At 40.0% G+C, this 27,544-nt stretch overlaps 1 protein-coding gene across 7 annotated transcripts in view; it reads right to left on the minus strand.

Moving 5' to 3' along the window:
* arhgef28a (Rho guanine nucleotide exchange factor (GEF) 28a) overlaps positions 1-27,544 on the minus strand; it is a 108,676-nt gene that overhangs the window by 37,115 nt on the left and 44,017 nt on the right. For 2 of the 7 annotated variants that reach the window (XM_062056964.1, XM_062056963.1), the window contains 13 exons: positions 27,254-27,287; positions 15,864-15,959; positions 15,442-15,565; positions 9,029-9,149; positions 8,901-8,956; positions 8,769-8,829; positions 4,936-5,023; positions 4,753-4,862; positions 4,233-4,355; positions 3,918-4,168; positions 814-939; positions 633-750; positions 308-556 (listed from right to left, as the gene is read on the minus strand). In XM_062056964.1, the coding sequence (XP_061912948.1) occupies positions 308-556; positions 633-750; positions 814-939; positions 3,918-4,168; positions 4,233-4,355; positions 4,753-4,862; positions 4,936-5,023; positions 8,769-8,829; positions 8,901-8,956; positions 9,029-9,149; positions 15,442-15,565; positions 15,864-15,959; positions 27,254-27,287 (1,557 nt within the window). Of the gene's footprint in view, positions 1-307; positions 557-632; positions 751-813; positions 940-3,917; positions 4,169-4,232; positions 4,356-4,752; positions 4,863-4,935; positions 5,024-8,768; positions 8,830-8,900; positions 8,957-9,024; positions 9,150-15,441; positions 15,566-15,863; positions 15,960-27,253; positions 27,288-27,544 lie in introns of all 7 variants that reach the window. The other 5 variants (XM_062056969.1, XM_062056967.1, XM_062056966.1 and 2 more) reach the window with 3 other exon arrangements.

The following is a 27,544-nucleotide window of genomic DNA, read 5'->3' on the forward strand; positions in this document are numbered from 1 at the left end:
ATGCCATCCTAATACAGTAAACTCTTGTTAACGCTGTTAATAGGTTTAATGAATTTCAGCAAAACATCTAAATTGAACATTTAAATTGCTAGCACATTTTTTTAAAATCTGTTTCCAACTTTCACAACATGTGTTTTTAACATTTAGAAAGCCCTCGAGACATGAAATAATGCTCACTCACACTAACTCCGCAGACCACCGAAATGGGCCCAGTGACAAACTCTCGTTTAGGGCCAGAAAAAGCCCCAAATACAGCTATGTCGCAAGTAAAAAGATACCACAAGCGTCCCTCGAACGGGTTCCTGACCTTTGAGTCTCCCCGTGGCCGTCTTCCACAGCAGCGCCCCCTGATGCTTGAGCGTCTGCCCCATCATGTCTTGCTTGCGGAGGGTCCGCCCGTTCTTCAGCTTGGCCGTGCTGCGGCTCTCCGTGCGGCTCCACACATCCCGCAGCTGCTGGCGCCGCTCGTACTCGCTGACGCGCACGTCCACGGCCGTGATCAGCTCGCGGATGTGCGCCAGTGATGCGTACAGGTCGGCGTGCTCCCGGGTGTCCCCTTGGGGACCGAGGCAGGGGGATATGTCACTCGGCAGTGCGGGGTAGCAACCGGCAGAGGGCGGCAGACGACAAACCTTGCGTGTACTGGAGGATCCTCTCCAGCAGCACGGGATACTTAGTGATCCTTTGTGTGACCAGCAAGATGCACTCTGGGATCTCCCTCCGTCGCACCAAGGAGTTAACACCTTGTTGCTTGAGTACAATTGAAACCCGTTACCACCCGTGACTTAGTTCCAGCACTTTGACAGCGAGTACCTTGATGAAGTTCAGGAATCTCTTGTTGTTCTGCAGGAGGTCTTTGAACCACGCCACGGCTTCGTTGTGTCGGCTGCAGAATTCCCCGTAAACGTGGCGCATCTTCTCCCCGCCCTCGCCTGAAAACTGAAACAAACAACATTCGTCCATTTATTTTATTGTCTTAAATGCATTTCTGATGGTTGACATTTCCTGCTCTGATAGCTCAGGGGATTATAATCAGAGGACGTTTACATTTGAAAACCTTATTTTTTTACATTTAATATATATTTTTCCTGGTCCCTATTGTCCATAGGTCATAAAAAATATCAATAATTCTTGACATTGACTAATAAAAAACATTTTTCAGCCATATCGCCCAGCTACTTATTGTCCCCCCCTCTATAATTGTGTGAATGCTTTGGGGCATTCACACACATGGTTTTCTACACCAAAATTCATCTATTTATTAAACTTTTTCTTCTTCTGCAGATTTTGCAGCGCTCTACCTTCCACATTTTTCACCCGATTCAAACCGTTCCAACTTCAAACTGTTCAGCCTATTCGGCAATCGCGGGCTTTCCCTTGACAAATTCCAAAAATTCCCAGATTTTCCCACAATTCCGGGTTTTCCGGGACATTTTCCCATTCAAAATGAATTGGTCATTTTTCAAACTTCCGCCATTTCCATATTTTTCAACCGATTCAAACCATTTCACCTTCAACACATTCCACCATCCTGGAAATTTAAATGACCTTTTTTCCAAGTTCAAAAAAATTCCAGGATTTTCCAGAATTCCTAGTTTTTATCTGGCAACTACTCCTTCCACATTTTTCAACACATCTCAACCATTCCACCGTCAAAATATTCCTCTTAATTAGGACAAAAAACAAGGAAAAATTCCCGGTTTTCCCGAAATTCCAGGAATTCCGTATTACTAGGGCTGTGAATCTTTGGGTGTCCCGCGATTCGATTCAATATCGATTCTTGGGGTCACAATTCGATTCAAAATCAATTTTTTTTTCAATTCAACACGATTCTCGATTCAAAAACGATTTTTTTCCCGATTCAAAACGATTCTCTATTCATTCAATACATAGGATTTCAGCAGGATCCACCCCAGTCTGCTGACATGCAAGCAGAGTGGTATATTTTTGTAAAAAGCTTTTATAATTGTAAAGGACAATGTTTTATCAACTGATTGCAATAATGTAAATTTGTTTGAACTATTAAATGAACCAAAAATATGACTTATTTTATCTTTGTGAAAATATTGGACTCAGTGTGTTGTCAAGCTTATGAGATGCGATGCAAGTGTAAGCCACTGTGACACTATTGTTCTTTTTTTTTTATTTTTTATAAATGTCTAATGATAATGTCAATGAGGGATTTTTAATCACTGCTATGTTGAAATTGTAACTAATAGTGATACTGTTGTTGATAATATTCATTTTTGTTTCACTACTTTTGGTTTGTTCTGTGTCGTGTTTGTGTCTCCTCTCAATTGCTCTGTTTATTGCAGTTCTGACTGTTGCTGGGTCGGGTTTGGTTTTGGAATTGGATTGCATTGTTATGGTATTGCTGTGTATTGTTTTGTTGGATTGATTAATTTAAAATATATATATACTGTATATATATATATATATATATATTTTTTTATAAATAAATAAAAATTTTAAAAAAATCAATTAAAAAAAAAAAAAGAGAATCGATTCTGAATCGCACAACGTGAGAATCACGATTCGAATTCGAATCGATTTTTTCCCACACCACTACATATTACCATTTCTTAATTCAACATGTTACTACTTTAACATTTCTCGACTGATTTGAAAAATTCCAACACCAACCTTTTCAACTCATTCAGACCATTCAAGTTTTTAACCATTTAAAAAAAAAATCCCGCTTTTCCCGAAAATCCCAAATTTGGGGGAAATTCCCATTGAAATCAATGGGACATTTTTCAAAGTTCTATAACTCCCACATTTTTCATCTGATTCAAACGGTTCCAACTTCAAAATATTCAGCCTGCTTGGTAATTGTGTGCTCTACTTCAACAATTCTAAAAAAATTCCAGGATTTCAGTTCAACTTCAGCATTGGAATATTCACACGCAATTCCTTCAGGAATTGCCTCATCTAGCCTAGTTTATTTTGGTAAAAAAATTGCGCACATTAATTACGCATCAAAAAAACATAATGCTGTTAAAGGAAATATTTGTTCACTCGTTATCTTGGCGGCCCTAGTTATGAATATTAGTCATTTCAAAAAGTGCGATGTATGCCTTCCCCTCACTCGTCACCTGCTCATAACACAAATTTTATATTCTATAAAATATTTTTATCCGGTATGCGGTTTGTATATCAAAAAGTTTGAACCATGACCATATATCATAAGAAACAACATTAAGTGTGCAACGCGAGCATAGCTATGTTAGCTAGATGCTAATGTTACACTTTAACAGCAACAAGATGCTAGGTTAGCATATTTGTTGGAAAAAAAATCATGATCAAATTTACAGCGCCCTTGTCACTGCCTTTTTCCTACACTTTAAACCCTGCGGCTTATAAGACGGTGCGGCTAATTTATGGGTTTTTCTTTGCTGACAGTCATGATAAAATTAGTTTAAAAAAACCATGCAAATACACCTAGTAGGTGTTATGTTTTTTGTGCAATGGCGCCATCTGTTGGACGGGTTCGCTCACTGCTGGTGCTGCAGTGCTTTCAAACCGGAAGTAGAATGACAATCTGTCTTCTAGCCGTCCATGGCGTTTTTACACATATGGATTCATCATTCGGCACTCCAAGCAACGTTTGTAAGTTTTACAATATAACTAAAACAATTAATAGTTACTAAACCGTCCCATGTTTGATGTCTGTAGGAGGGTCTGTGTTAGTATTATTAACTTAAACTTTATGTATTGCTTCAGTTTAACAAATTCCTCAGTAAATCCACCAAAACGTCATACAGAGCCTAACCTCTTTCTACATTTACACATGAATGTTAAAATGTTTTTGATTTTTTTTCTAAATGCCAGTACAGTTTTTATGCTGGCCGCAGTTTGATACTGGAACTGATGAATTCTATTTCCATTATTCCCTAGTAAAACATTTCCCAGCTGACCTGTTGCAGCAGCACATCTCCTATGCGCTGGATGAGGTAGTTCCTGTCTTCCTGGGGCTGTGCCGAGCGCTGCCGCCGCTCCTTCATGGCGGTGAAGAAGGCGTGGTGGAGGAGGACCAGCTGGTCCAGACACGGGAAGATGCGCTCCACCGCCTCGGCGTCGAGCTGCACCTCCTCCCGCATGCCTCTGCGGAACACCCGGGCCATGATGTGCAGCGTCTGGAGGTGGTGAAGCTCCGTCTGCATCAGCTCTGCGTGACGACACGGCGCGTAAAGCACGCCGTCGGACATCACGGCGTCACCACGTCTGCTCACCGTAGATGACGTCCTGTCTCTTGGCCACTCGTCTGTCCTGCTTCTTGTAGAACTTGTGCTCCACCGCCAAACTCCACGACTCTGCCTTGTACTCTTCGGCGTCGGCGGCGAGGTCGCTGTATTCTGTGCAGACGTCACAGGTGTGATTAAAGAGTTAAAAAGGTCCCCCGTTATGCAGCAGTAAAAAAAGTTTTTACCGGTGTACCTGTGGAGCCATTTTACAAACTTAGTGGCGCTTTACATGCTCGCTTTAAAGTTGCACACTGCATGACATCATGAATTGATTAACGTGGACTTAAACAAGTTGAAAAACTAATTCGGGTATTACCATTTAGTGGTCAATTGTGGGGGTGAACAAGGGGATGGGTCAAATGCAGAGGACAAATTTCACCACACCCAGTGTGTGACAAACATTGGTACTTTAACTTTAACTTAACATCCATCGGTGAGGCATTTCCAAATTCCCAGTTTTCTTGAAAGCAGCATTAGAAAAGCTGTACAGTAAAGGGTCGTCTCGTACCTTCTGCCGGGGTCCACTCGCTGGAGACGGAGGAAGTCGCCTGGAGGTCTTCTGATTGACAGCTCACCTTACAGGTGTCCATCTCAGACTCGGAACTCTCGCTTAGTCGACTGCAAACGAATCACATCGACGTTCTTACAACCGGCACGCGTAAAACGGCGCCTACGGAGTCACATTGTTTACCCGTCACAGGCGTCCTTGAAAGTGATGGCGGCTGAAGGGTTGGCGGGGGGCGTCCCACTTTGAGGAGGACTCTCTCTCACCGTGAAATCTGAAGGAAGGAGAAATCAAGCAGCATGGAGGAGACATATTGAGAGTGGCTGGATAGCGTAATGCACCGGTGTCCAAAGTGTGGCCCGGAGTCCATTTGCGGCCTGTTGCTAATTTTTTTACGACCCGCGGTACAATTGTTAGCATTCTAATATTAGCATATTTGCTTCTTCTTTTTTTTTGTGCAAATTTTGCAGGTCCACTGCAAATTATTTGCCAAGATTTAACATTTTATTTCTCGAAATTTCCCTAGTTTTAAGAGCTATTAACTTATTTTCATAAACTAATTTTAGCCTAAAATAATTATATATTTTTTCTATTCCAGTTTTAACATGTAAAAATTGAGAAAATAACTAGTTATTAAATCTTGTTTAAAGGTTCTTCAACATTTCGAGGATGATTCATTTAAGAAATGCAAATTGAATACCGTATTTTTTGGACTATAAGTCGCAGTTTTTTTCATAGTTTGGCCGGGGGTGCGACTTATACTCAGGAGCGACTTGTGTGAAATTATTAACACATTACCGTAAAATATCAAATAATATTATTTAGCTCATTTACGTAAGAGACTAGACGTATATATTTCATGGGATTTAGCGACCAGGCACATTCTCAGTTGGTTATTTATGAGTCATATAATTAGGGACAGCAAGTCCCTTTGTAAAGGAATCCCAAAGGGAGTCCTTTACAATGGTACAGAGGACCCTATTGAATTTGTAAGGTTTTATTCTTTCTTTATTATTATTCCGCCGCCTCTTTGAGCTGTAATTTGACCCACTTAACATGCTTCAAAACTCACCATATTTGACACACACATCAGGACTGGCGAAAATTGCCATCTAATAAAAAAAACAAACCCCAAACCTCAAAATTGTGCTCTAGCGCCCCCTAGGAAAAAACACAGACAAAACTGCTTGTAACTTCCGTTACGAATGTCGTAGAGACATGAAACAAAAACCTCTATGTAGGTCTGACTTAGACCTAGATTTCATACATCCCTGTACATCGCCTTCATCGACCTGTCCAAGGCATTTGACACTGTAAACCGGAATCTCCTCTGGGACTTACTGGGAAGGCTGGGGATTCCGCCAAAGTTCCTCAACATCCTGAGACAACTACACGATAGAATGCGAGCCTGTGTCCGCATTGGAGCCCTCTTTTAATGTGAAAGTCCGGGTCAGGCAGGGATGTGTCCTAGCCCCTGTCATATTCAACCTCTTTCTCTCAGCAGTCACCCTCCTCACACACAAAGCTCTGGGAACCACAGATGGCATCCACATACAGTTCCGGCTGGACGGCAGTCTCTTCAACATCCGGCGCCTCCAGGCCTTCACTAAAATTACAAAACAACAGATCCTAGAACTTCAGTATGCTGACGATTGTGCTCTCCTTGCCCACACGCCAGAATCTCTACAACGTGCACTTAACGTGGTCTCATCCCCATACAGTGCCCTAGGACTCAAGGTCAACATTTCAAAAACACAGATCATTGCGCAACACTCTACCCACCAGTCAGAAGTGCCTGTCTTCAACATTGATGGTCAGCAACTCACCATCGTTCCACATTTCACCTACCTCGGAAGCGTCCTGTCCCCCACCTGTAACATCGATAATGACATCCAGGTCCGTGTTGGTTTAGCGTCTGCTGCCTTCGGTAGGCTCAAAACCAGGGTCTTCCTGAACAGAAACCTGATAGTTTCCACCAAAGCAGCTGTTTACAAAGCAGTTTGTCTGTCCACACTGCTATACGGCTCGGAAGCCTGGACCCCTTACCAAAGGCACGTCAGAATCCTGGAGAGATACCACATCCGCTGCCTGCAACGGATCCTGGGTCTGACCTGGGAGGACAGAGTCCCACATGTGGATATTTATGACCGGACCCAAACACCCAGCATCCAAGTGTTCCTTGCGCAAAGACATCTGCGCTGGGTGGGGCATGTAAACCGCATGCCCGCCCAGAGGCTCCCCCGACAGATCCTCTACAGCCAACTCCAGGAAGGCTGTAGGTCTCCTGGGGGTCAGCGGAAACGCTACAAGGACCACATAAAAACCCTCCTGAAGCGCTGTGCTATCCAGCCTTCCGCACTGGAAGTCTTGGCTGCTGATCGCCACACCTGGCGCAACTGCAGTCACGCCGGCATTGCTCATCTCCAGGAGCAGACCACTGAGAGGAGAAAACAACAACGTTTACAGCGACATCAGCGCGCTGCAGGGGCCCCCCTCTCAAGCGTGGACTACATCTGCCCCGCATGTGGCAAACCATGCGGGTCGCGCATTGGCCTGCACAGCCACATGCAATGGCATATACGAAACCCCCCTCAATAACCCATTACTGGAGCAACGTCATCATCGTAATCGATGGACAGCCAAAGAGAAGAGAGAGATTTCATACACTGACATCCTTCAGCAAAAATGACATCCTTCAGCAAAAATCACCTAGAAGTTGGCAATCACCCCTTCAAAACAAAAGTTTCATAAAAACACTCATTTTTGCCTCTTTGAGCTGTAATTTGACCACCTTAAAATACTTCAAAACTCACCAAACTGGACACACACATCAGGACTGGCGGAAATTGCGATCTAATAAAAAACCGAACCCCAAAACTCAAAATTGCGCTCTAGCGCGCCCTAGGAATAAAACACAGACAAAACTGCTCCTAGGAAGAAAACACAGACAAAACTGCTTGTAACTTCCGGTTTCATGTTTTAGCGACATGAAACTAAAACCTCTATGTAGGTCTCACTTAGACCTACATTTCATTCATTGACATCCTTCAGCAAAAATCCACAGGAAGTTGGCAATCACCCCTTCAAAACAAATGTTTTGTAAAAACCCGTCACCTTTTTTCAAACATTATCTCCTCTTAACGTGTTTGTCGTGTCGGCTTCAAACTAGCACAGGAGAGAGATTGAACCCTTCTGATTAAAAGTTGACGAAATAGTTTTGATTACTGCTACGGTTTTGATTTTACGAGCCTTCAAAGAACCGCTTCGCTGATGCTGCTGCGCTGCTGCCGTCTCAAGATGGACGCTTAAAAGCAGGAAGTACCAGCGTGCCCACACAATGCAGAGAAGGTAGGTACTGTGCGGGTAAAGATATGTTGACTGTGTGAAAGAAGGAGGCACCAGTTTGACTCCAGGATACAGAGAAGGTAGGTAATGTGCAGGTAAAGATATGTTGACTGGGTGATGGCAGGAAGCACCAGCGTGACCCGAGGATGCTGAGCAAGTAGGTAATGTACGGGTGAAGATATGTTGAATGGGTAAAGGCAGGAAGCACCAGCGTGACCCCACTATGCAGAGAAGGTAGGTAATGTGCGGGTGGAGCTATGTTGTATGGGTGAAAGAAGGAAGCGCAGGTGTGGTCGAGGCAATGCAGACAAGGTAGGTGATGTGCAGGTGAAGATATGTTGCATGGGTAAAGGCAGAAAGCACCAGCGTGACCCCACAATGCAGAGAAGGTAGGTAATGTGCGGGTAAAAATATGTTGTATGGGTGAAAGAAAGAAGCACCAATGTGACCCCAGGATGCAGGGAAGGTAGGTAATGTGCAGGTAAAGATATGTTGAATGGGTAAAGGCAGGAAACACCAGCAAAAGTCGGTCCCGTCCCGTTTGTACTCCGGAGCGACTCATAGTCCGAAAAATACGGTATCTTTTTGTGATAATGTGACTGCAACTGACCTCTATCGACAACAACAAAGTCATTAAGTCTGAGTGAGTTGTTGACAAAAACTTGTGAACTTACTCTGCGGGAGGGATGCCGTCCTGCTCTTCACCATGGCAACCGTGTTCTTCTCCTGCAGTTTCTAGAAGGCGAACAATGGAAGGAGCGCGTTGAGTTCAGAGCACACGGCAGGTTGTAAACAGTGAAACGCACCTTTAAACATGGCGGCACTGACTCCTTGCAGCTTTTATGGACCGTGGCGGTGCAGGCTAAGGGGGAAGACATGTTTTTTAAAATAAAAAGTATGACGGGAATCTGCTCAAAGTGAGGCTTTTACCTACTGGGGCAATGCAGAAGGTCTTTCTGAAAGGCGGGCTTATCGCACACCACACACATGACAGGGCCCAGACAGGAGCCAGTGGAGAAGCGATGGGGGTTCTGTTTGTCCTTCTTCCCTTTGGCCTTAGAAAACAAGCGAGAAGATAATTCATACTCCTATTAACCACGGGTGGTGGGCTTATCATCTATTTGTGGAGAAAATCGATAGAAATCCCTTTTGGAGGACTTCCACTCTTTGCGCTGACTTAGATTAAGCATTAAAAAAAGGAAAAATGCAGAACGCCATGTTTGCTCTCATGCCAGACCTTGGCAGAAACATTTCCTGGTGGTATTTTGCTTCATTTACTAAGAGAAACACTTTGAATGGCTAAAATATTCACATTTGGACTTTAATGTTCATGCTGATTATGGCACAGGGGTGGGACCAGACAAGCTCCGCTTCTTCCTACTCCTTTTGGACCGTTGATCACTTGAGAAAAATGTGCGCGAATGAAGTTTTAACATGGTCAGAAAATCAATAAATTAAATATCAAATTTAAATTAAATTAAACAATGTAATTGAAAATTAAAAATTTAAATCATATTAAAAATTAAACTAAAAATCAATTAAAAAATTTAATTAGATAAGAATTCAAATAAAAAATGTAATACAAGTGTTATTATAGTAATAATTCAACAACATTACATTTAAAATTAAATCAAATTAAAATTGTAATAAAAAATGCAATAAAAAACTTTTTTTTAAATTGTAAATTAAATTAAATTACAAATTAAACTGGGGGTGGCGGTCTTATTTGTGGAGAAAACGGATGGAAATCACCTTTAGAGGACTTATACTCTTTGCGCTGGCTTAGATTAAACATTAGAAAAAGGAAAAATGCTTCATTTACTAAAAGGAACACTTGGAATGGCTAAAATCCTCCCATTTGGACAACTGTTCAGTTGGTTCTTTCTTTATTTTACCTGCTGATTATGGCACAGGGGTGGGACCAGTCAAGCTCCGCTTCTTCCTACTCCTTTTGGACCGTTGATCACTTGAGAAAAATGTGCTATTGAAGTTTTAACATGGTCAGAAAATCAATAAATTAAATATAAAATTTTAATTAAATTAAAAAATGTAATTTAAAATTTAAATCAGATTAAAAATTTAACAGAAAACCTATTTAAAAATGTAATTAGATAAGAATTCAAATAAAACATTTAATACAAATGTAATTATATTAAACATTTTACTAAATTAAATTAAATTAAAAATGTAATAAAAAATGCAATTAAAAAAAAAATTTGAATTGTAAATTAAATTAAATTACAAATTAAACTGGGGGTGGCGGTCTTATTTATTTGTGGAGAAAACAGATGGAAATCCCCTTTGGAGGACTTCTACTCTTTGCGCTGACTTAGATTAAATATTAGAAAAAGGAAAAATGCTTCATTTAATAAGAGAAACACTTTGAATGGCTAAAATCCTCCCATTTGGACAACTGTTCAGTTGGTTCTTTCTTTATTTTGCCTGCTGATTATGGCACAGGGGTGGGACCAGTCAAGCTCCGCTTCTTCCTACTCCTTTTGGACCGTTGATCACTTGAGAAAAATGTGTGCTAATGAAGTTTTAACATGGTCCGAAAATCAATAAATTAAATATAAAATTTAAATTAAATTAAAAAACGTAATTGAAAATTGAAAATTTAAATCAGATTCAAAATTACACTAAAAATCTATTTAAAAATTAAATTAGATAAGAATTCAAATAAACAATGTAATACAAATGTTATTATAGTAATAATTCAACTAAATTACATTTAAAATTAAATTAAATTAAAATTTTAATAAAAAATGCAAAAAAACATTTTTTTAAAATTGTAAATTAAATTACAAATTAAACTGGGGGTGGCGGTCTTATCTATTTGTGGAGAAAACTGATGGAAATCCCCTTTGAAGGACTTATACTCTTTGCGCTGGCTTAGATTAAACATTACAAAAAGGAAAAATGCTTCATTTAATAAGAGAAACACTTTGAATGGCTAAAATTCTCACATTTGGACAACTGTTCAGATGGTTCTTTCTTTATTTTGCCTGCTGATTATGGCGCAGGGGTGGGACCAGTCAAGCTCCGCTTCTTCCTACTCCTTTTGGACCGTTGAGCACTTGAGCAAAATGTGTGCTAATGAAGTTTTAACATGGTCCGAAAATCAGTAAATTAAATTGAAAATTTAAATTAAATTAAAAAAAATATTTGAATATTAAAAATTTAAATCAGATTAAAATGTTCCTAAATATGCCAGCAACTTGATGGTGCTAAGTTCGATTCCAGCTTCCGCCATCCAAATCACAGCCCCTGATGAGTTGTGGTTAGCGCCTTGCATGGCATCTTCCACCATAAGTGTGTGGATGTGTGTGTGAATGGGTGAATGTGACGTATCACGTAGAGCACTTTGGGTATCATTCAAGGTATAGTGAAGCACTATATAAATACAGACCATTTACCATTTAAACTAAAAATGTATTTAATAATAACATTAATTTAAATTCAATTAAAAATGTAATTATAAGACATTAGATGATGTAAAATGTAAATAAATTAAATGACATTAAATCAAATTGTAAGCTCTTTAATTGTATTTGGGATTTATCTAACCAAAAATCTGTCTATTTTCAAATGACACTTTTGTCTTATTCCAAGACAATAGAGCGACTGTGGATATGAGGAAAAAAACAGTGATTTTTTTAACCACATTTTTGCCAGGCTTCCAAATTGCATTGAGAATGTGTCCAAAATTCCAATTGAGGTCACAGACAGGAAGTAGAATTGCAATTCAAATTGGAATCAAAATAGGTTGAATTGGGATTTCATGAAATTTCAACTGATTATTTTGGTGTATTCTAGAATCGTGCTGTGCAGTATATTCCATACATGACTATTTTACATGTTATTAGTATGAACCTCAGGTAAACATTATACTTTACTTAATTTTTTTTTTCATAGACAATGGCAATGATGCCTGTAGGAGTGTTTTCATGCATATTTGTACATGCTAGCGTCCATAGCACTGGCTAATTTGCTAACATGTTAACGAGTATCTGTGTTAGTAATATTAATTTACAATGGCATTCTTTGTGCATTGTTGGAGTTTTGAAATGTCAACAAAACGTCACCCTGGAGTTATTGAGTCTGTTTAGCTGATTGGAGAGCTAGCTTTTGCAGCTAGTGGGTTCATGACGATGACTTCTGTTTTGTTTGATCAGCCGTTTTACTGCACACAGTTTGGAAAGGTATGTAAATAAACATTTACAAAATATTTTTGGGTTAATAGTACGGTGCGGCTAATATATGGAAAATGTGTTTTTCTTCTAAAATTTAGTGGGGGCAGCTTATATACCGGTGCGCTCTATAGTCCGGAAAATACGGTAACTGAGGTGTGGCATCTAATACTGTGGAGACCACTATTGGAGGAGCTCTGCTACCTGAAATAAAGTGTAACAGAGCAGTGTTGTTTTCGTCAACGATGACGATGACTAAATCATTTCGTTGACGCCACTTTTTTTCATGACTATAACGAGACGGTGACGAGATAAACACGTCTCTCTGATGACGAAAACATGACGAGACGTGTGTGAGTTTTCGTTGACGAGACGAGAACGGACGAAAATGTTAGTGGGTAATCTGTCAGACGTTTAAAATGCATGACATTTCTGTTTATTGTGTGTGTCAATTAAAACCACACCCACCAACTGACGTGCAGGGCACAACGTGCTCAACACGTCAGACTGTTGTTACTCATCAGGCTATGGACCGTGATAGCGGCGGCAGTTTCAACACAGGGGCTCGGTGGTCGCAAACGTAGAGACGACATATGGGTGTATTTTAAATATAACCCAGCAGATAATAAAACAGAGTGTATTGTGAAGGAAGACGGTGACAAATGTGGCCACAAAATATGCGGAAAAATACGACCACCTTAAGGCTCGCCACAAGGATATTTTTTCGAAGGTAAGTTACAAATGCTGTTAACATAATCGATAAATGTCATAGTAAGCTAATACATTAGTACGTTTTCCACATACTCCTGGCGCAAATGGGCTGCTAACTTCAGGCTAAAGTTAGCTTTTGTTACGCTAACGTCAATTCATTATGTGTGTGTTACTTTAGCAGCATGTTTAGCCATGTTTACATTCAGTGACGTTGTGGTTATCTCTTTGTGAGTACGTTCTGTCCGCACGTAACTTGATATGTTAAACAGGTCGAGTTACTGTTATACGTAGAGTCTGCTAGCTTTAGCCTAAAAGCCACAAGTGACGTTGTGCAGCCCCATTAAAGGCCTACTGAAAGCCACTACTACCGACCACGCAGTCTGATAGTTTATATATCAATGATGAAATCTTAACATTGAAACACATGCCAATACGGCCGGGTTAACTTATAAAGTGCAATTTTAAAATTCCCGCCACACTTCCGGTTGAAAAACTCCTTTGGATATGATTTATGCGCGTGACGTCACAAAATCCACGGAAGTGGTTGGACCCCATCTGACTCGATATAAAAACCTCTTGTTTTCTTCGACAAAATTCCACAGTATTCTGGACATCTCTGTTGGTGAATCTTTTGCAATTTGTTTAATGAACAATGGAGGCTGCAAAGAAGAACGTTGTAGGTGGGATCGATCGGTGTATTAGCGGCTAAGTACAATACTTACAGCAACACAACAAGGACTACTTACTACGCCTAGCTGATGCTTGCCGCCAAACCCACGGATGAAGTCCTTCGTCGCGTCGTCGATCGCTGGAACGCAGGTGAGCACGGCTGTTGATGGGAAGATGAGAGCTGGCTGGCGTAGGTGGAGCGCTAATGTTTTTATCATAGTTCTGTGAGGTCTGGTTGCTAAGTTGCTAAATTAGCCTTAGCGTCGTTAGCAACAGCATTGTTAAGCCTTACCAGGCTGAGAATTGTTAACCGTGTAGTTACATGTACATGGTTTAATAGTATTGTTGATCTTCTGTCTATCCTTCCAGTCAGGGGTTTATTTATTTTGTTTCTATCTTCATTTGAGAACGATGCTATCACGTTAGCTCAGTAGCTAAGTGTGTCACCGATGTATTGTCGTGGAGATAAAAGTCACATTAAATGTCCATTTCGCGTGCTCGACTCTCATTTTCAAGAGGATATAGTATCCGAGGTGGTTTAAAATACAAATCCGTGATCCACAATAGAAAAAGGAGAGAGTGTGGAATCCAATGAGCCAGCTTGTACCTAAGTTACGGTCAGAGCGAAAAAAGATACGTCCATCACTGCCTCTCTAGTCCTTCACTGTAACGTTCCTCATCTACGAATCTTTCATCCTCGCTCAAATTAATGGGGTAATCATCGCTTTGTCGCTCCGAATCTCTCTCGCTCCATTGTAAACAAAGGAAAATTGTGAGGAATATTACCTCCTGTGGCGTCACGCTACTTCCGGTACAGGCAAGGCTTTTTTTTATCAGCGAGCAAAAGTTGCGAACTTTATCGTCGATTTTCTCTACTAAATCCTTTCAGCAAAAATATGGCAATATCGCGAAATGATCAAGTATGACACATAGAATGGATCTGCTATTACCGTTTAAATAAAAAAAATTAATTTCAGTAGGCCTTTAAGGAATCAGGAATTAATTGATTATTTTAATACATGGTTTGCACAAATGAAAGAGAGTGGGGTTGTATGATATCTGTTGTAATTGCACTGGCAGACAGGGCCAAGTTGAGCATATGTGTTCCTCATCCATCACTCATATTTTGGGCATGTTTATGTTCATTGTACTTTAACAAATTCTGAGAAATAAAGTCACAATTGCTGAAGTAGAATGTTTTTGTTTTTTGGAGCAATGAACTTTGATTCCACTGTTACCACTTTATCTGTGTGTAATACACAATCCTTGGATCAGAAATTTGCTGTTGGGTGGAAACCTTATATGTCTAAAACCATTCCTTTATTGTTATTATTTGTGAAAATAGCAGATCTGCAAGCTTACAATGGGTTGAACTTATAGATCTGCTGCTATTTTCACAACTTATGTGTGACACTGCCCAACAGCAATCTCCAATACTTATTGACCTAAATTAATTTGTTAAAAGACTATACTTATATACTTATATTACACTTTTTATTCTTTTTTTTGGGACTAAAACTAGACTAAAACCTTTTTGACTTTTCATCGACTAAAACTAGACTAAAACCCTTTTGAGTTTTCGTCGACTAAAACTGGACTAAAACTATTAAATATAAAAGTGACTAAAATGTGACTAAAACTAATAAGCATTTTAGTCCAAAAGACTAAGACTAAGACTAAATGTAAGATGGTTGTCAAAAACAACACTGTCACAGAGAGAGAAGCAGGCGGGGGTGACAGAGTCGTCAAAGATCTCAGGTGTCTTTAAAAGCACTACCTTGGTCTTGTTGCGCGTGTTGGACATCCTGCTCTTGAGGAAACTGAAGGTGCGGATGACTTTGTACTTCTCCGACTCTGCTTTGGCCGGCACGCTGCACCGGTCCTGCTCCTCCTCTTCAATCCTGTCAACAACAACAACCGTTAGTGCGCGCCGGTTCGAAACACAACAAAGACTTGCTGGTGTTAGTCGTGTCGGTCTTCACCGCCGGCTGACCTGAGGCGAGGTTAGTCTACATGGCACTCATGCTGCCACCTCGCAAGAACGCAAGAAAGGTCTTTTGGATGAAATATGTCAATGTTAGTGCTGTGAAAATGAATGAAGTTTAGTACAAATGTTAGCAACACGCCGCCTTTCTTCTTATTGTTCTGCTGAGGGGTTTGGGCAAGCGTGACAGCGGGGAATCAAACAGGAGCACATACTCTTTGAGGAACTCAGACAGGGTGAGATGCTGGAGCGTCTCCACCAGCGCCGTCTCGCCCTCGTCCGACTGGGCTCCGTGGCGGAAACTAAACTCCCTGCGAAGAGCATCACACAACACACACACTTCAAATGCAGCACTTTTCAGCCTGATGGAAGTGATGTGCGTCTACGGCCACCGGGGGGAGCTGCTGAGGTGTAAAGTGGGAGATGAAAAGAGGACAAAGTAGTAGATAGTCCTGCAGGGATGGGGGAAAATAATAATAATAAAAAAGCTGAACGAGAAGAGGCAATTCCTGAAGGGATTGCGTGTGAATGCTTCGATGCTGAAGTGAAATGCTGACAGGATGTAGTATGAATGTAAGAATAGTTTGAATGTTGGAATGGTTTGAATGTTGAAGAGCTGACGCAGAACTGAAATGCTAATGGAATGTAAGGTGGATGTAGAAATGGTTTAAATGTTGAAATTGTTTAAACGCTGAAATGGTTTGAATGTTGGAATGGTTTGAATGTTGAAGAGTTAGAATTTCCAGGAAAACCGAAATTTGGTTTGGAACTTGGGAAAGTGTTAGTTTGAATGTCCAGGATAAGAGCAATGTGTTAATGTTGGAATGGTTTAAATTAGAGATGTCAGATAATGTTTTTTTTTTTGCAGATATCCGATATTCCGATATTGTCCAACTCTTAATTACCGATTCCGATTTATACAGTCGTGGAATTAACACATTATTATGCCTAATTTTGTTGTGATGCCCCGCTGGATGCATTAAACAATGTAACAAGGTTTTCCAAAATAAATCAACTTAAAGGCCTACTGAAATGAATTTTTTTTATTTAAACGGGGATAGCAGATCTATTCTATGTGTCATACTTGATCATTTCGCGATATTGCCATATTTTTGCTGAAAGGATTTAGTATAGAACAACGACGATAAAGATCGCAACTTTTGGTATCTGATAAAAAAAGGCTTGCCCCTACCGGAAGTAGCGTGACGTAGTCAATTGAACATATACGCAAAGTTCCCTATTGTTTACAATGATGGCCGCATGAAGTGAGAGAGATTCGGAGCGACGATTTCCCCATTAATTTGAGCAAGGATGAAATATTTTTAAATGAGGAAAGTGCAAGTGAAGGACTAGTGGGGAGTGGAAGATGCTGTGAGAGCCGGGGGTGACCTGATATTCAGCTGGAAATGACTACAACAGTAAATAAACACAAGACATATATATACTCTATTAGCCACAACACATCCAGGCTTATATTTAATATGCCACAAATTAATCCCGCATAAAAACACCTAGGTGTTTGTTATGCTAGCTCCTAGCTACTAGCTCGAGCTAGTTATAGCTCGAGCGGGTAATATGGACGGGATCCTGTATATATAACCCGCCAATACAATTCAAACACCTGCACAACACACACACTCACTCAGCCCAAACAACCGTTCACCTAACCCAAGGTTCATAAAGCTTATATATTTAATCAAAGTTACGTACATGACACGCACGTACTGGCAAGCAATCAAATGTTTGGAAGCGCGCGGGTGGGACCTGATATTCAGCTGGGAATGACTACAACAGTAAATAAACACAAGACATATATATACTCTATTAGCCACAACACAACCAGGCTTATATTTAATATGCCACAAATTAATCCTAATGCTAGCTCCTAGCTCCTAGCTACTAGCTCGAGCTAGTTATAGCAAGCGATCAAATGTTTGGAAGCGCAGCTGTGTACTCACGTTATCGCAACTGTGTATCCAAATCAAAGTCCTCCTGGTAAGAGTCTCTGTTCGAGTTCTTCCATCTTGACTGCATCTTTCGGGAATGTAAACAAAGAAGCGCCGGCTGTGTACGTGTTGTTGCTGACTTCCCTCGCAAAATAGACACTTCGCACCGACAACTTTCTTCTTTGCTTGCTCAGCTTCTTTCTCCATAATGCAATGAACAAATTGCAACAGATTCACCAACACAGATGTCCAGAATACTGTGGAATAATGAGATGAAAACAGAGCTATTTCGTATTGACTTCAATGGTGTCCGAATACTTACGTTTCAATGATTGACGTCACGCGCATACGTCAACCCTCAGAGGCGTTTCGAACCGGAAGTTTAGCGGGAAATTAAAAATTGCACTTTATAAGTTAACCCGGCCGTATTGGCATGTGTTGCAATGTTAAGATTTCATCATTGATATATAAACTATCAGACTGCGTGGTCGGTAGTAGTGGCTTTCAGTAGGCCTTTAAGTTATGGAAAAAAAAGCCAACATGGCATTGCCATATTTATTATTGAAGTTCAAAGTGCTTTTTTTTTTTTAACATGCCTCAAAACAGCAGCTTGGAATTTGGGGGGGGGGGGGCTTTTGGGGAGGGGGTAGCGGGGGGGTGTATATTGTAGCGTCCCGGAAGAGTTAGTGCTGCAAGTAGTTCTGGGTATTTGTTCTGTTGTGTTTATGTTGTGTTACGGTGCGGATGTTCTCCCGAAATGTGTTTGGCATTCTTGTTTGGTGTGGGTTCACAGTGTAGCGCATATTTGTAACAGTGTTAAAGTTGTTTATACGGCAACCCTCAGTGTGACCTGTATGGCTGTTGACCAAGTATGCCTTGCATTCACTTGTGTGTGTGTGAAAAGCCGTAGATATTATGTAATTGGGCCGGCACGCAAAGGCACCCCCAATATTGTTGTCTGGGTGGAACTCGGGAGAAATTCGGGAGAAGGGTTGCCCCGGGAAATTGTCGGGAGAGGCACTGAAATTCGGGAGTCTCCCGGGAAAATCGAGAGGGTTGGCAAGTATGACTGGGAGACGCAACTGCTCTGTACTTCTCCCTATGTCCGTGTACCACTCCGTACAGCGGCATTTAAAAAAGTCATACATTTTACTTTTTGAAACCAATACCGATAATTTCCGATATTAAATTTTAAAGCATTTATCTGCCGAAAATATCGGCAGTCCGATATTATCGGACATCTCTAGTTTGAATAGGTTGAAAAATGTGGGAATTGTGCAACTTGGAAAAATGCCCCATTCATTTCAATGGGAACTTCCTGGAAATTTAGGAATTTTGGGAAAAGCAATATTTTTTAAAAATGATTAGGAGCATGAATGTCCTGAATGAGCTGAATTGGTTGGTGTTGGAATTGTTTAAATCGGGCAAGAAATGTTGAAGTAGTAAACGGTTTTTGGGAATTTCGGGAAAAGCAGGAATTTTTTGGGAAACACTAAAAAATTTGAATGTTGTGAATAAGTTGGTGTTGGAATTTTTCAAATGGGTCGAGAAATGTTAAAGTAGTAACATTCTTAATTGAGGAATGGTATTACGGAATTTCGGGTAAAACAGGAATTTTTCCAGTTAAAAAAAACAACTTTGTTTTATGTCCTGATTAAGACGAAGGATTTGACCGTGAACGGTTGAAGTGGGTTGAAAAATGTGGAAGGAGTAGTCGCCAGAAAAAAGGGTGGAAATAGGGCTTTGGAAAACCAGGAATTCTGGAAAGTCCTGGAATTTTTTTGAACTTGGAAAAAGGGAAGTTTGAATTTTCTGGAAGGTGGAATGGTTTGAATTGGTTGAACACTGTGGAAATGGAGGAAGTTTGACAAATGGCCAATTCATTTTGAATGGGAAAAATGTCCCGGAAAACCTGGAATTCTGGGAAATGTGGGAATTTTTGGAATTTGTCAAGGTAAAGCCTGTGATTCCCGAATAGGCTGAACAGTTTGAAGTTGGAACGGTTTGAATCGGGTGAAAAATGTGGAAGGTAGAGTGCACCAAAATCTGGAGAAGAAGAAGACTAATAAGTTGAATAATAAATATATGAATTTTGGTGTAGAAAACCATATGTGTGAATGTTTTGGAGCATTCACACAATAAAGCCAAAGGGAAGCCAGAAGAAAGCAGTTTGTGGAAAAAAGGGCAGAAAGCCCAACAATGGCGAAGGAGATTGTGTCAAAGTATGATCAGACGAGTGAGTGGGTTTCACTCTCAACACCATTCCTGGAAGTTAAAAGATAAATACAAATACAAGGAAATAACATTGAACAAAAAAACCCAGTTTGTTAGTTTTGAAGGCTTCACTGTAAAGAAATGGTGAAATGTTTTTATTCCACCCAAAATGTGGGTTAATTTCCAATATTAGGTTGTTCCCTTGATTATCCTGAGTGTTATGTACCATGTCCAGTCTCATGTTGATAGTATCAAACACTTAAAAACGGTCGGTCTGAAGTACTCATATTATATATACAAAAAGTAAATCTATCTGCGATTATCACAATTACCGTAAATCCGGACTAAAAACTGCTACTTTTTTCCCAACGCTTTCAATTGTGCGGCTACTAAAACGCTAATTTTTGTATTTTTCTTCGCTGACGGCCATAGTGATAATAGTTTTCATTAAACATATGCAAATACATGGAAACACTGTGTTACTGTTTGTATTATGGCGCCATCTTTTTGAACGAGTTTGCTCACTGCAGGTGCAGCTGAGTGAATGGCTACAGTGTTTCCCGCTGTTTAAAGCTTTGAACCGGAAGTAGAAGTGCCGTTTCGTTTTCCAATCGTCCATAGCGTTTCCACTCGTATGGATACCTCATTCATCACTCCAAGCAGATTGTATTCTGTTTTTATTTACGATTTACACAACGTGCCAATTTCACTGGTTTTGGGTTTTGTAAGTTTTACAATATAACTAAAACAATTCTTACTTACTAAACCGTCCCACGTGTGAGGTCTACTGGAGTGTTTTCATGCATATTTGTACGTGCTATCGTGATGTAATGAAGCGAGCGTCGTTGGCATTAGCTAATATGCTAACACATTTACAAGTGTGTTCATACCATGAATTGATTAACGTGGACCCCGACTTAAACAAGTTGAAAAACTTATTTGGGTGTTACCTTTTAGTGGTCAATTGTACGGAATATGTACTGTACAATCTACTACCGTATTTTTCGGACTATAAGTCACAGTTTTTTTCATAGTTTGGCCATGGGTGCAACTTATACTCAGGAGCGACTTATGTGTGAAATTATTAACACATTACCGTAAAATATCAAATAATATTATTTAGCTCATTCACGTAAGAGACTAGACGTATAAGATTTCATGGGATTTAGCGATTAGGAGTGACAGATTGTTTGGTAAACGTATAGCATGTTCTATATGTTATGGTAAACGTATAGCATGTTCTATATGTTATAGTTATTTGAATGACCATAATATGTTACGTTAACATACCAGGCACGTTCTCAGTTGGTTATTTATGCCTCATATAACGTACACTTATTCAGCCTGTTGTTCACTATTCTTTATTTATTTTAAATTGCCTTTCAAATGTCTATTCTTGGTGTTGGGTTTTATCAAATAAATTTCCCCAAAAAATGCGACTCATACACCAGTGCGACTTATGTTTTTTTCCTTCTTTATTATGCATTTTCGGCCGGTGCGACTTATACTCCGGAGCGACTTATATTCCAAAAAATACGGTAATAAAAGTTTCAATCAATCAAAGTATTATTAACTTACAATGGCATTCTTTTTGTATTGTTTTAGTTTCACAAAATTATTATTAAGAGTATTGCATCTGTTTAGCTGATTGGAGAACTAGCTTCCGCGGCTAGTGGGTCCATGACGATGACTTCTGTTTTGTTTGATCAACCGTTTTACTGCCATGTTACAGACAACGTTTGGAAAGAGTTAAGGTATGTAAATAAACATTTACAAAATATTTATATGTAAATAACTACATTTCACAACATACATATCTGCAGCTTATAGTCCAATGTGGCTAATATATGGAAAATATCGATTTGTTTTAAAATTTAGTGGGTGCGGCTTATATACCAATGTGCTCTATAGTCCAGAAAATACAGTAATTATGAGTTGGCGACAGACAAAATATAATTATTCACAAAATAATATTTCAATTGTTTGACAGCCCTAATTTAAAGGCCTATTGAAACCCACTACTACCGACCACGCAGTCTGATAGTTTATATATCAATGATGAAATCTTAACATTGCAACACATGCCAATACGGCCGGGTTAATTTATAAAGTGCAATTTTAAATTTCCAGCCACACTTCCGGTTGAAAACGTTTTTTATGCTGACGTATGCGCGTGACGTCAAGGGTTGGTACGGAAGTATACGGACCCATTGAATCCTATACAAAAAACTCTGTTTTCATCTCAAAATTCCACAGTATTCTGGACATCTGTGTTGGTGAATCTTTTGCAATTTGTTTAATGAACAATGAAGACTGCAAAGAAGAAAGTTGTAGGTGGGATCGGTTTATTAGCGGCGGACTACAGCAACACAGCCAGGAGGACTGAAAGATGGATAGCAGACGCGCTAGCCGCCGAACTCACCTTAACTTCCTCCGTCTCCGTGCCGCCAACCGCATCTGTGATCGGGTGAAGTCCTTCGTCGCACCGTCGATCGCTGGAACGCAGGTGAGCACGGGTGTTGATGAGCAGATGAGGGTTGGCTGGCGTAGGTGGATAGCTAATGTTTTTAGCATAGCTCTGTGAGGTCCGGTTGCTAAGTTAGCTTCAATGGCGTCGTTAGCAACAGCATTGTTAACCTTCGCCAGCCTGAAAGCATTAACCGTGTAGTTACCTGTCCATGGTTTAATAGTATTGTTGATTTTCTATCTATCCTTCCAGTCAGGGGTTTATTTATTTTGTTTCTATATGCAGTTAAGCACGATGCTATCACGTTAGCTTGTAGCTAAAGTGTTTCGCCGATGTATTGTCGTGGAGATAAAAGTCACTGTGAATGTCCATTTCGCGTTCTCGACTCTCATTTTCAGGAGGATATAGTATCCGAGGTGGTTTAAAATACAAATCCGTGATCCACAATAGAAAAAGGAGAAAGTGTGGAATCCAATGAGCCAGCTTGTACCTAAGTTATGGTCAGAGCGAAAAAAGATATGTCTTGCACTGCACTCTAGTCCTTCACTCTAACGTTCCTCATCCACGAATCTTTCATCCTCGCTCAAATTAATGGGGTAATCGTCGCTTTCTCAGTCCGAATCCCTCTCGCTCCATTGTAAACAATGGGGAATTGTGAGAAGTCCTTCCTCCGGTGACGTCACGCTACTTCCGGTACAGGGAAGGCTTTTTTTATCAGCGAGCAAAAGTTGCAACTTTATCGTCGATGTTCTCTACTAAATCCTTTCAGCAAAAATATGGCAATATCGCGAAATGATCAAGTATGACACATAGAATGGACCTGCTATCCCCGTTTAAATAAAACATTTTTATTTCAGTACGCCTTTAAAGTCTTTGTAAGCTCTCCACACACACGTATAACCACTTCCCATATACTCTTGCATCATTTCATACACTATGGGTACTCAAATCTCAATGAGCAGGACACTTCGCCCACATTGCCCGCTCAGTCCCCCACGCAGAGATACTTCACCGACCAAGATGTTGAAACGAAACGAGCCAGTTACGGCCCACTGCCCCTCAAGAGAATGGGTTAAAATGTTGCTGTACTAGTGACAATGATTAAATGAGTTCACCCACCAACGACCCTCCACAATGTTAAAAAAGGATTTAAGAGGAAAGCTGCCAGGACCTCCAAAAAGTGTAGCAGTCATCAAAAAAAAAGTGGTGCTCTTTGGAATAGGTCGCAAAAAAAAGAACAACATTGCAAAAAACCAAAACATTCTCTTATCCTGTTGAGTCAATGTATTATTTACAGCATTATTAATGGACCTGACTCAGCACTGACGTGTTTCAGCCATCCGGCGTTCGTCAGGGGTCAAACAGATTTAAAAATAGGGCTGGGCAATATGGCTAAAAACTCTGTTGATATTGATAATTATTTATATTTTTTCATGACCTTTCAAAAATAAGAACCAAGAGAAAAATATATGAAATGTAAACGTTTTTATTTCAAATGTAACCTTCCTCTGATTATAACCCCCTCAGCTATCAAGGCAGAAAGGAAATGTCAACACAAGCATGGAAAACACTCAAAATAAAAAAAATTGTGCAAAAACATTGAATATTTAACAATAAACTCTTAAAATGAAGATGCAGAAATAAGGAATATGTAAGAAATACTTAATAAAGTGTAAGAAAATAGTGCAAAGTGTGAAAATGTAAACATAGAGAAACCTGAGAAGAACTATTTTCTGCAGGTTTAGTTACAGCTGTGCTCTAAAACAGTGGCCCCCAACCTTTTTTGTACCCCGGACCTGTTTAATGTCTGCATTATTTTCAGGGACCAGCTTCCCACTTGTGAAAAATACAACTCACTATAACGCTGAATTGGTGGGAGCCATGGGCTTGTTTCTTTGCAATTAAATACTGATGGAAATCAGCCTTTGGCTACAATCTGTCACATTTATTTTTGATATGTTCATTAAAGGCCTACTGAAATGAAATGTTCTTATTTAAACAGGGATAGCAGGTCCATTCTATGTGTCATACTTGATCATTTCGCGATATTGCCATATTTTTGCTGAAAGGATTTAGTAGAGAACATCGACGATAAAGGTCGCAACTTTTAGTCGCTGATAAAAAAAAGCCTTGCCTGTACCGGAAGTAGCGTGACGTCACAGGTTGAAGGGCTCCTCACATTTCCCCATTGTTTATGGCCAGCAGCAGCGAGAGCGATTCGGACCGAGAAAGCGACGATTACCCCATTAATTTGAGCGAGGATGAAAGATTTGTGGATGAGGAAAGTGAGAGTGAAGGACTAGAGGGCAGTGGAAGCGATTCAGATAGGGAAGATGCTGTGAGAGGCGGGTGGGACCTGATATTCAGCTGGGAATGACTAAAACAGTAAATAAACACAAGACATATATATGCTCTATTAGCCACAACACAACCAGGCTTATATTTAATATGCCACAAATTAATCCGCATAACAAACACCTCCCCCCTCCCGTCCATATAACCCACCAATACAACTCAAACAACCGCACAACACACTCAATCCCACAGCCCAAAGTACCGTTCACCTCCGTAAAGTTCATACAGCACATATATTTCCCCAAAGTTACGTACGTGACATACACATAGCGGCACGCACGTACGGGCAAGCGATCAAATGTTTGGAAGCCAAAGCTGCGTACTCACTGTAGCGCGTCTGATATCCAACTCAAAGTCCTCCTGGTTGTGTTGCTGTAGCCAGCCGCCTAATACACCAATCCCACCTACAGTTTTATTCTTTGCTGTCTTCATTGTTCATTAAACAAATTGCAAAAGATTCACCAACACAGATGTCCAGAATACTGTGGAATTTTGCGATGAAAACAGACGACTTAATAGCTGGCCACAATGGTGTCCCAATATGTCCGCACAATCCGTGACGTCGCGCGTAAACGTCATCATACCGAGACGTTTTCAGCAGAATATTTCGCGGGAAATTTAAGATCGCACTTTACTAATCTAACCCGGCCGTATTGGCATGTGTTGCAATGTTAAGATTTCATCATTGATATATAAACTATCAGACTGCGTGGTCGGTAGTAGTGGCTTTCAGTAGGCCTTTAATGTGCATTGTATCATGTCACAAAGTTATAACAAATGGCAACTTCCTATGAGGAGTTTTATTGTACATCTATAAACAAGCTCATTGGTGTGTCTAGTGCACAGGTGTCAAACTCAACATTTGATGCGGCCCGCAAAAGCCTGGAAATAATGTGTCAATAAAATACCTTATTTTCTTTCTTTATTTTCTTACTAAAGGTATTAAGTTTTTTTTTTAAGTTTAACAGTGGGGAAAAAAATAGTGTCCAATATTGCAACAAATATTAGCGAACTTTGTTGGTCAAAATCCAAATAAATAATATTCGCTTAACTTATGGTTTTGAAGCAAGTTATCCATCAAATTGTACACTATAAAAATGACCAATAAATTTGACTGTAAAATTCAGGGAGTTTTTTACAGCATATTACTGTAAGTTGAAAAAAGAAAAAAAACAATGTTTGTTTTTTTACAGTAAAATTCTGTCGACTGAGCTTTCTTTCTTTTTTTTTTTTTAAATCCATGGTTGATGATTTTATGGTATCACATTTTAGTATGGCAAAAAAACTTGTCAGCTGAGTTGCCAAAATAAAATTAAACAGCTGTACTCTATTTTTTATTTCCAGTGATATGTTGTAAAAATAATAATAATAAAATACTACCATATATTTTACAGTAAAAGTCTGGCAACTAAGCTGCCAGTTCTTTTCTGTAAAAAACAGTGGTCAAATCCACAGATTTTTTACGTTAAAAAAATGTAAAATATTTAAATTCATAGACAAATTCATTAATTATTTACTGTTACAGGCGGACCTTTATTGGCCCTTAATGAAAACAAGTTGGACACCCCTGGTCTAGTGGGACAGGCCAAAGTTAAGTTGAAGAAAATGCAGTCCTTTATAAATTATTTTATGCTTCACGGACCGGTGGTTGGGGACCACTGCTCTAAAGGGTGAGCGCGGCTAAGGTGTTGCGGTATTACCGGTATTGCATAATTTACAGACCACATTGGTCTGACTACGGTCCCTTTTAAAATCTCCCCCCAAAAAACTGCCATACTCTCTGGGTTGCTTTTCCCGTTTTATACACAATTTTTAAATTTTTACTTTCTCACTCCATGCAAATAATCAATTGGCAGACAACAACAGACAACAGACAACAGACAGCGAGTGCCTTTGTTCATGCAACCAACCTTGCTTGGCAACGTCCGCTTTCCTCCTCCTCCGAAGAAAAAAAATTATTGAACATTTTATGGAACGCATTTTTTTTTATTGATATCAACTAAGCGTCTTTCGCGCTATATATTGATATGGTTTTATCGCCCAGCCCTATTTCAAAGTGTAACATGTGAGCTTTAAACTTGCTATGTGTTTCATGGAAATTGGTTTGTAGGGTTTTTAAATAATTTAACACCAAACTGACCAACAGAGAAATTGACACAAGTTTTTTAAAAAAATGCCACTTGTGCTTGGCAAAGGTATTAAGAATCCTCAAACTAAAGAGATCTTTTTTTTTTTTTTTAATGACTTTTTTTTTTTAAAAGGGCATAATAAAATCTTAAAAATGGGTTAAAAGAGAGGCTTCCGTCATGGCGGGACATTCCTCACTCATCACATTTCGGTTTTACGCCCTTGAGGCAGTCGCTCATATCTGAGAGCAAAAGTGCAGTAGCTCAGGGTCACACTGATACTGTAAGTGTACGTACACCTTCATAGTGTGTGTGTGTGTGTGTGTGTGTGTGTGTGTGTGTGTGTGTGTGTGTGTGTAGGGAGGGGGGGGGGTCATAACACCAGTGAACACCACCAGATAGAAAGCTGCCAAGCAACCTGGTTGCCGTGGTTACGGACAGGCGTCACCCAGGCTGTTAGAATGGAAGATAACGCAAGTAATCAACTTAAAATGTACCTTTTCTCATGCGGCTGCTCTGAGGCTTTTTGCTCTGCGGACACAAATAATGAAGATTTAGTGTTAACATTTCTTCTTAAACGTCATTCATCACACACACGTTGCAGGTTTTGGTGTGCGGGCCAAGGCTGAAGCGCAGTCAATGGTCATAACTTTGTTACGATAATCCACATGCTGCCACACATGCAAGCACACACATCAATATTATTACAGTACAGACACCTTGTTGCACTTGAAGCACATACACTACCGTTCAAAAGTTTGGGGTCACATTGAAATGTCCTTATTTTT

Source organism: Entelurus aequoreus, linkage group LG08, assembly GCF_033978785.1.
Source record: "Entelurus aequoreus isolate RoL-2023_Sb linkage group LG08, RoL_Eaeq_v1.1, whole genome shotgun sequence".
Lineage (NCBI taxonomy): Eukaryota > Metazoa > Chordata > Actinopteri > Syngnathiformes > Syngnathidae > Entelurus > Entelurus aequoreus.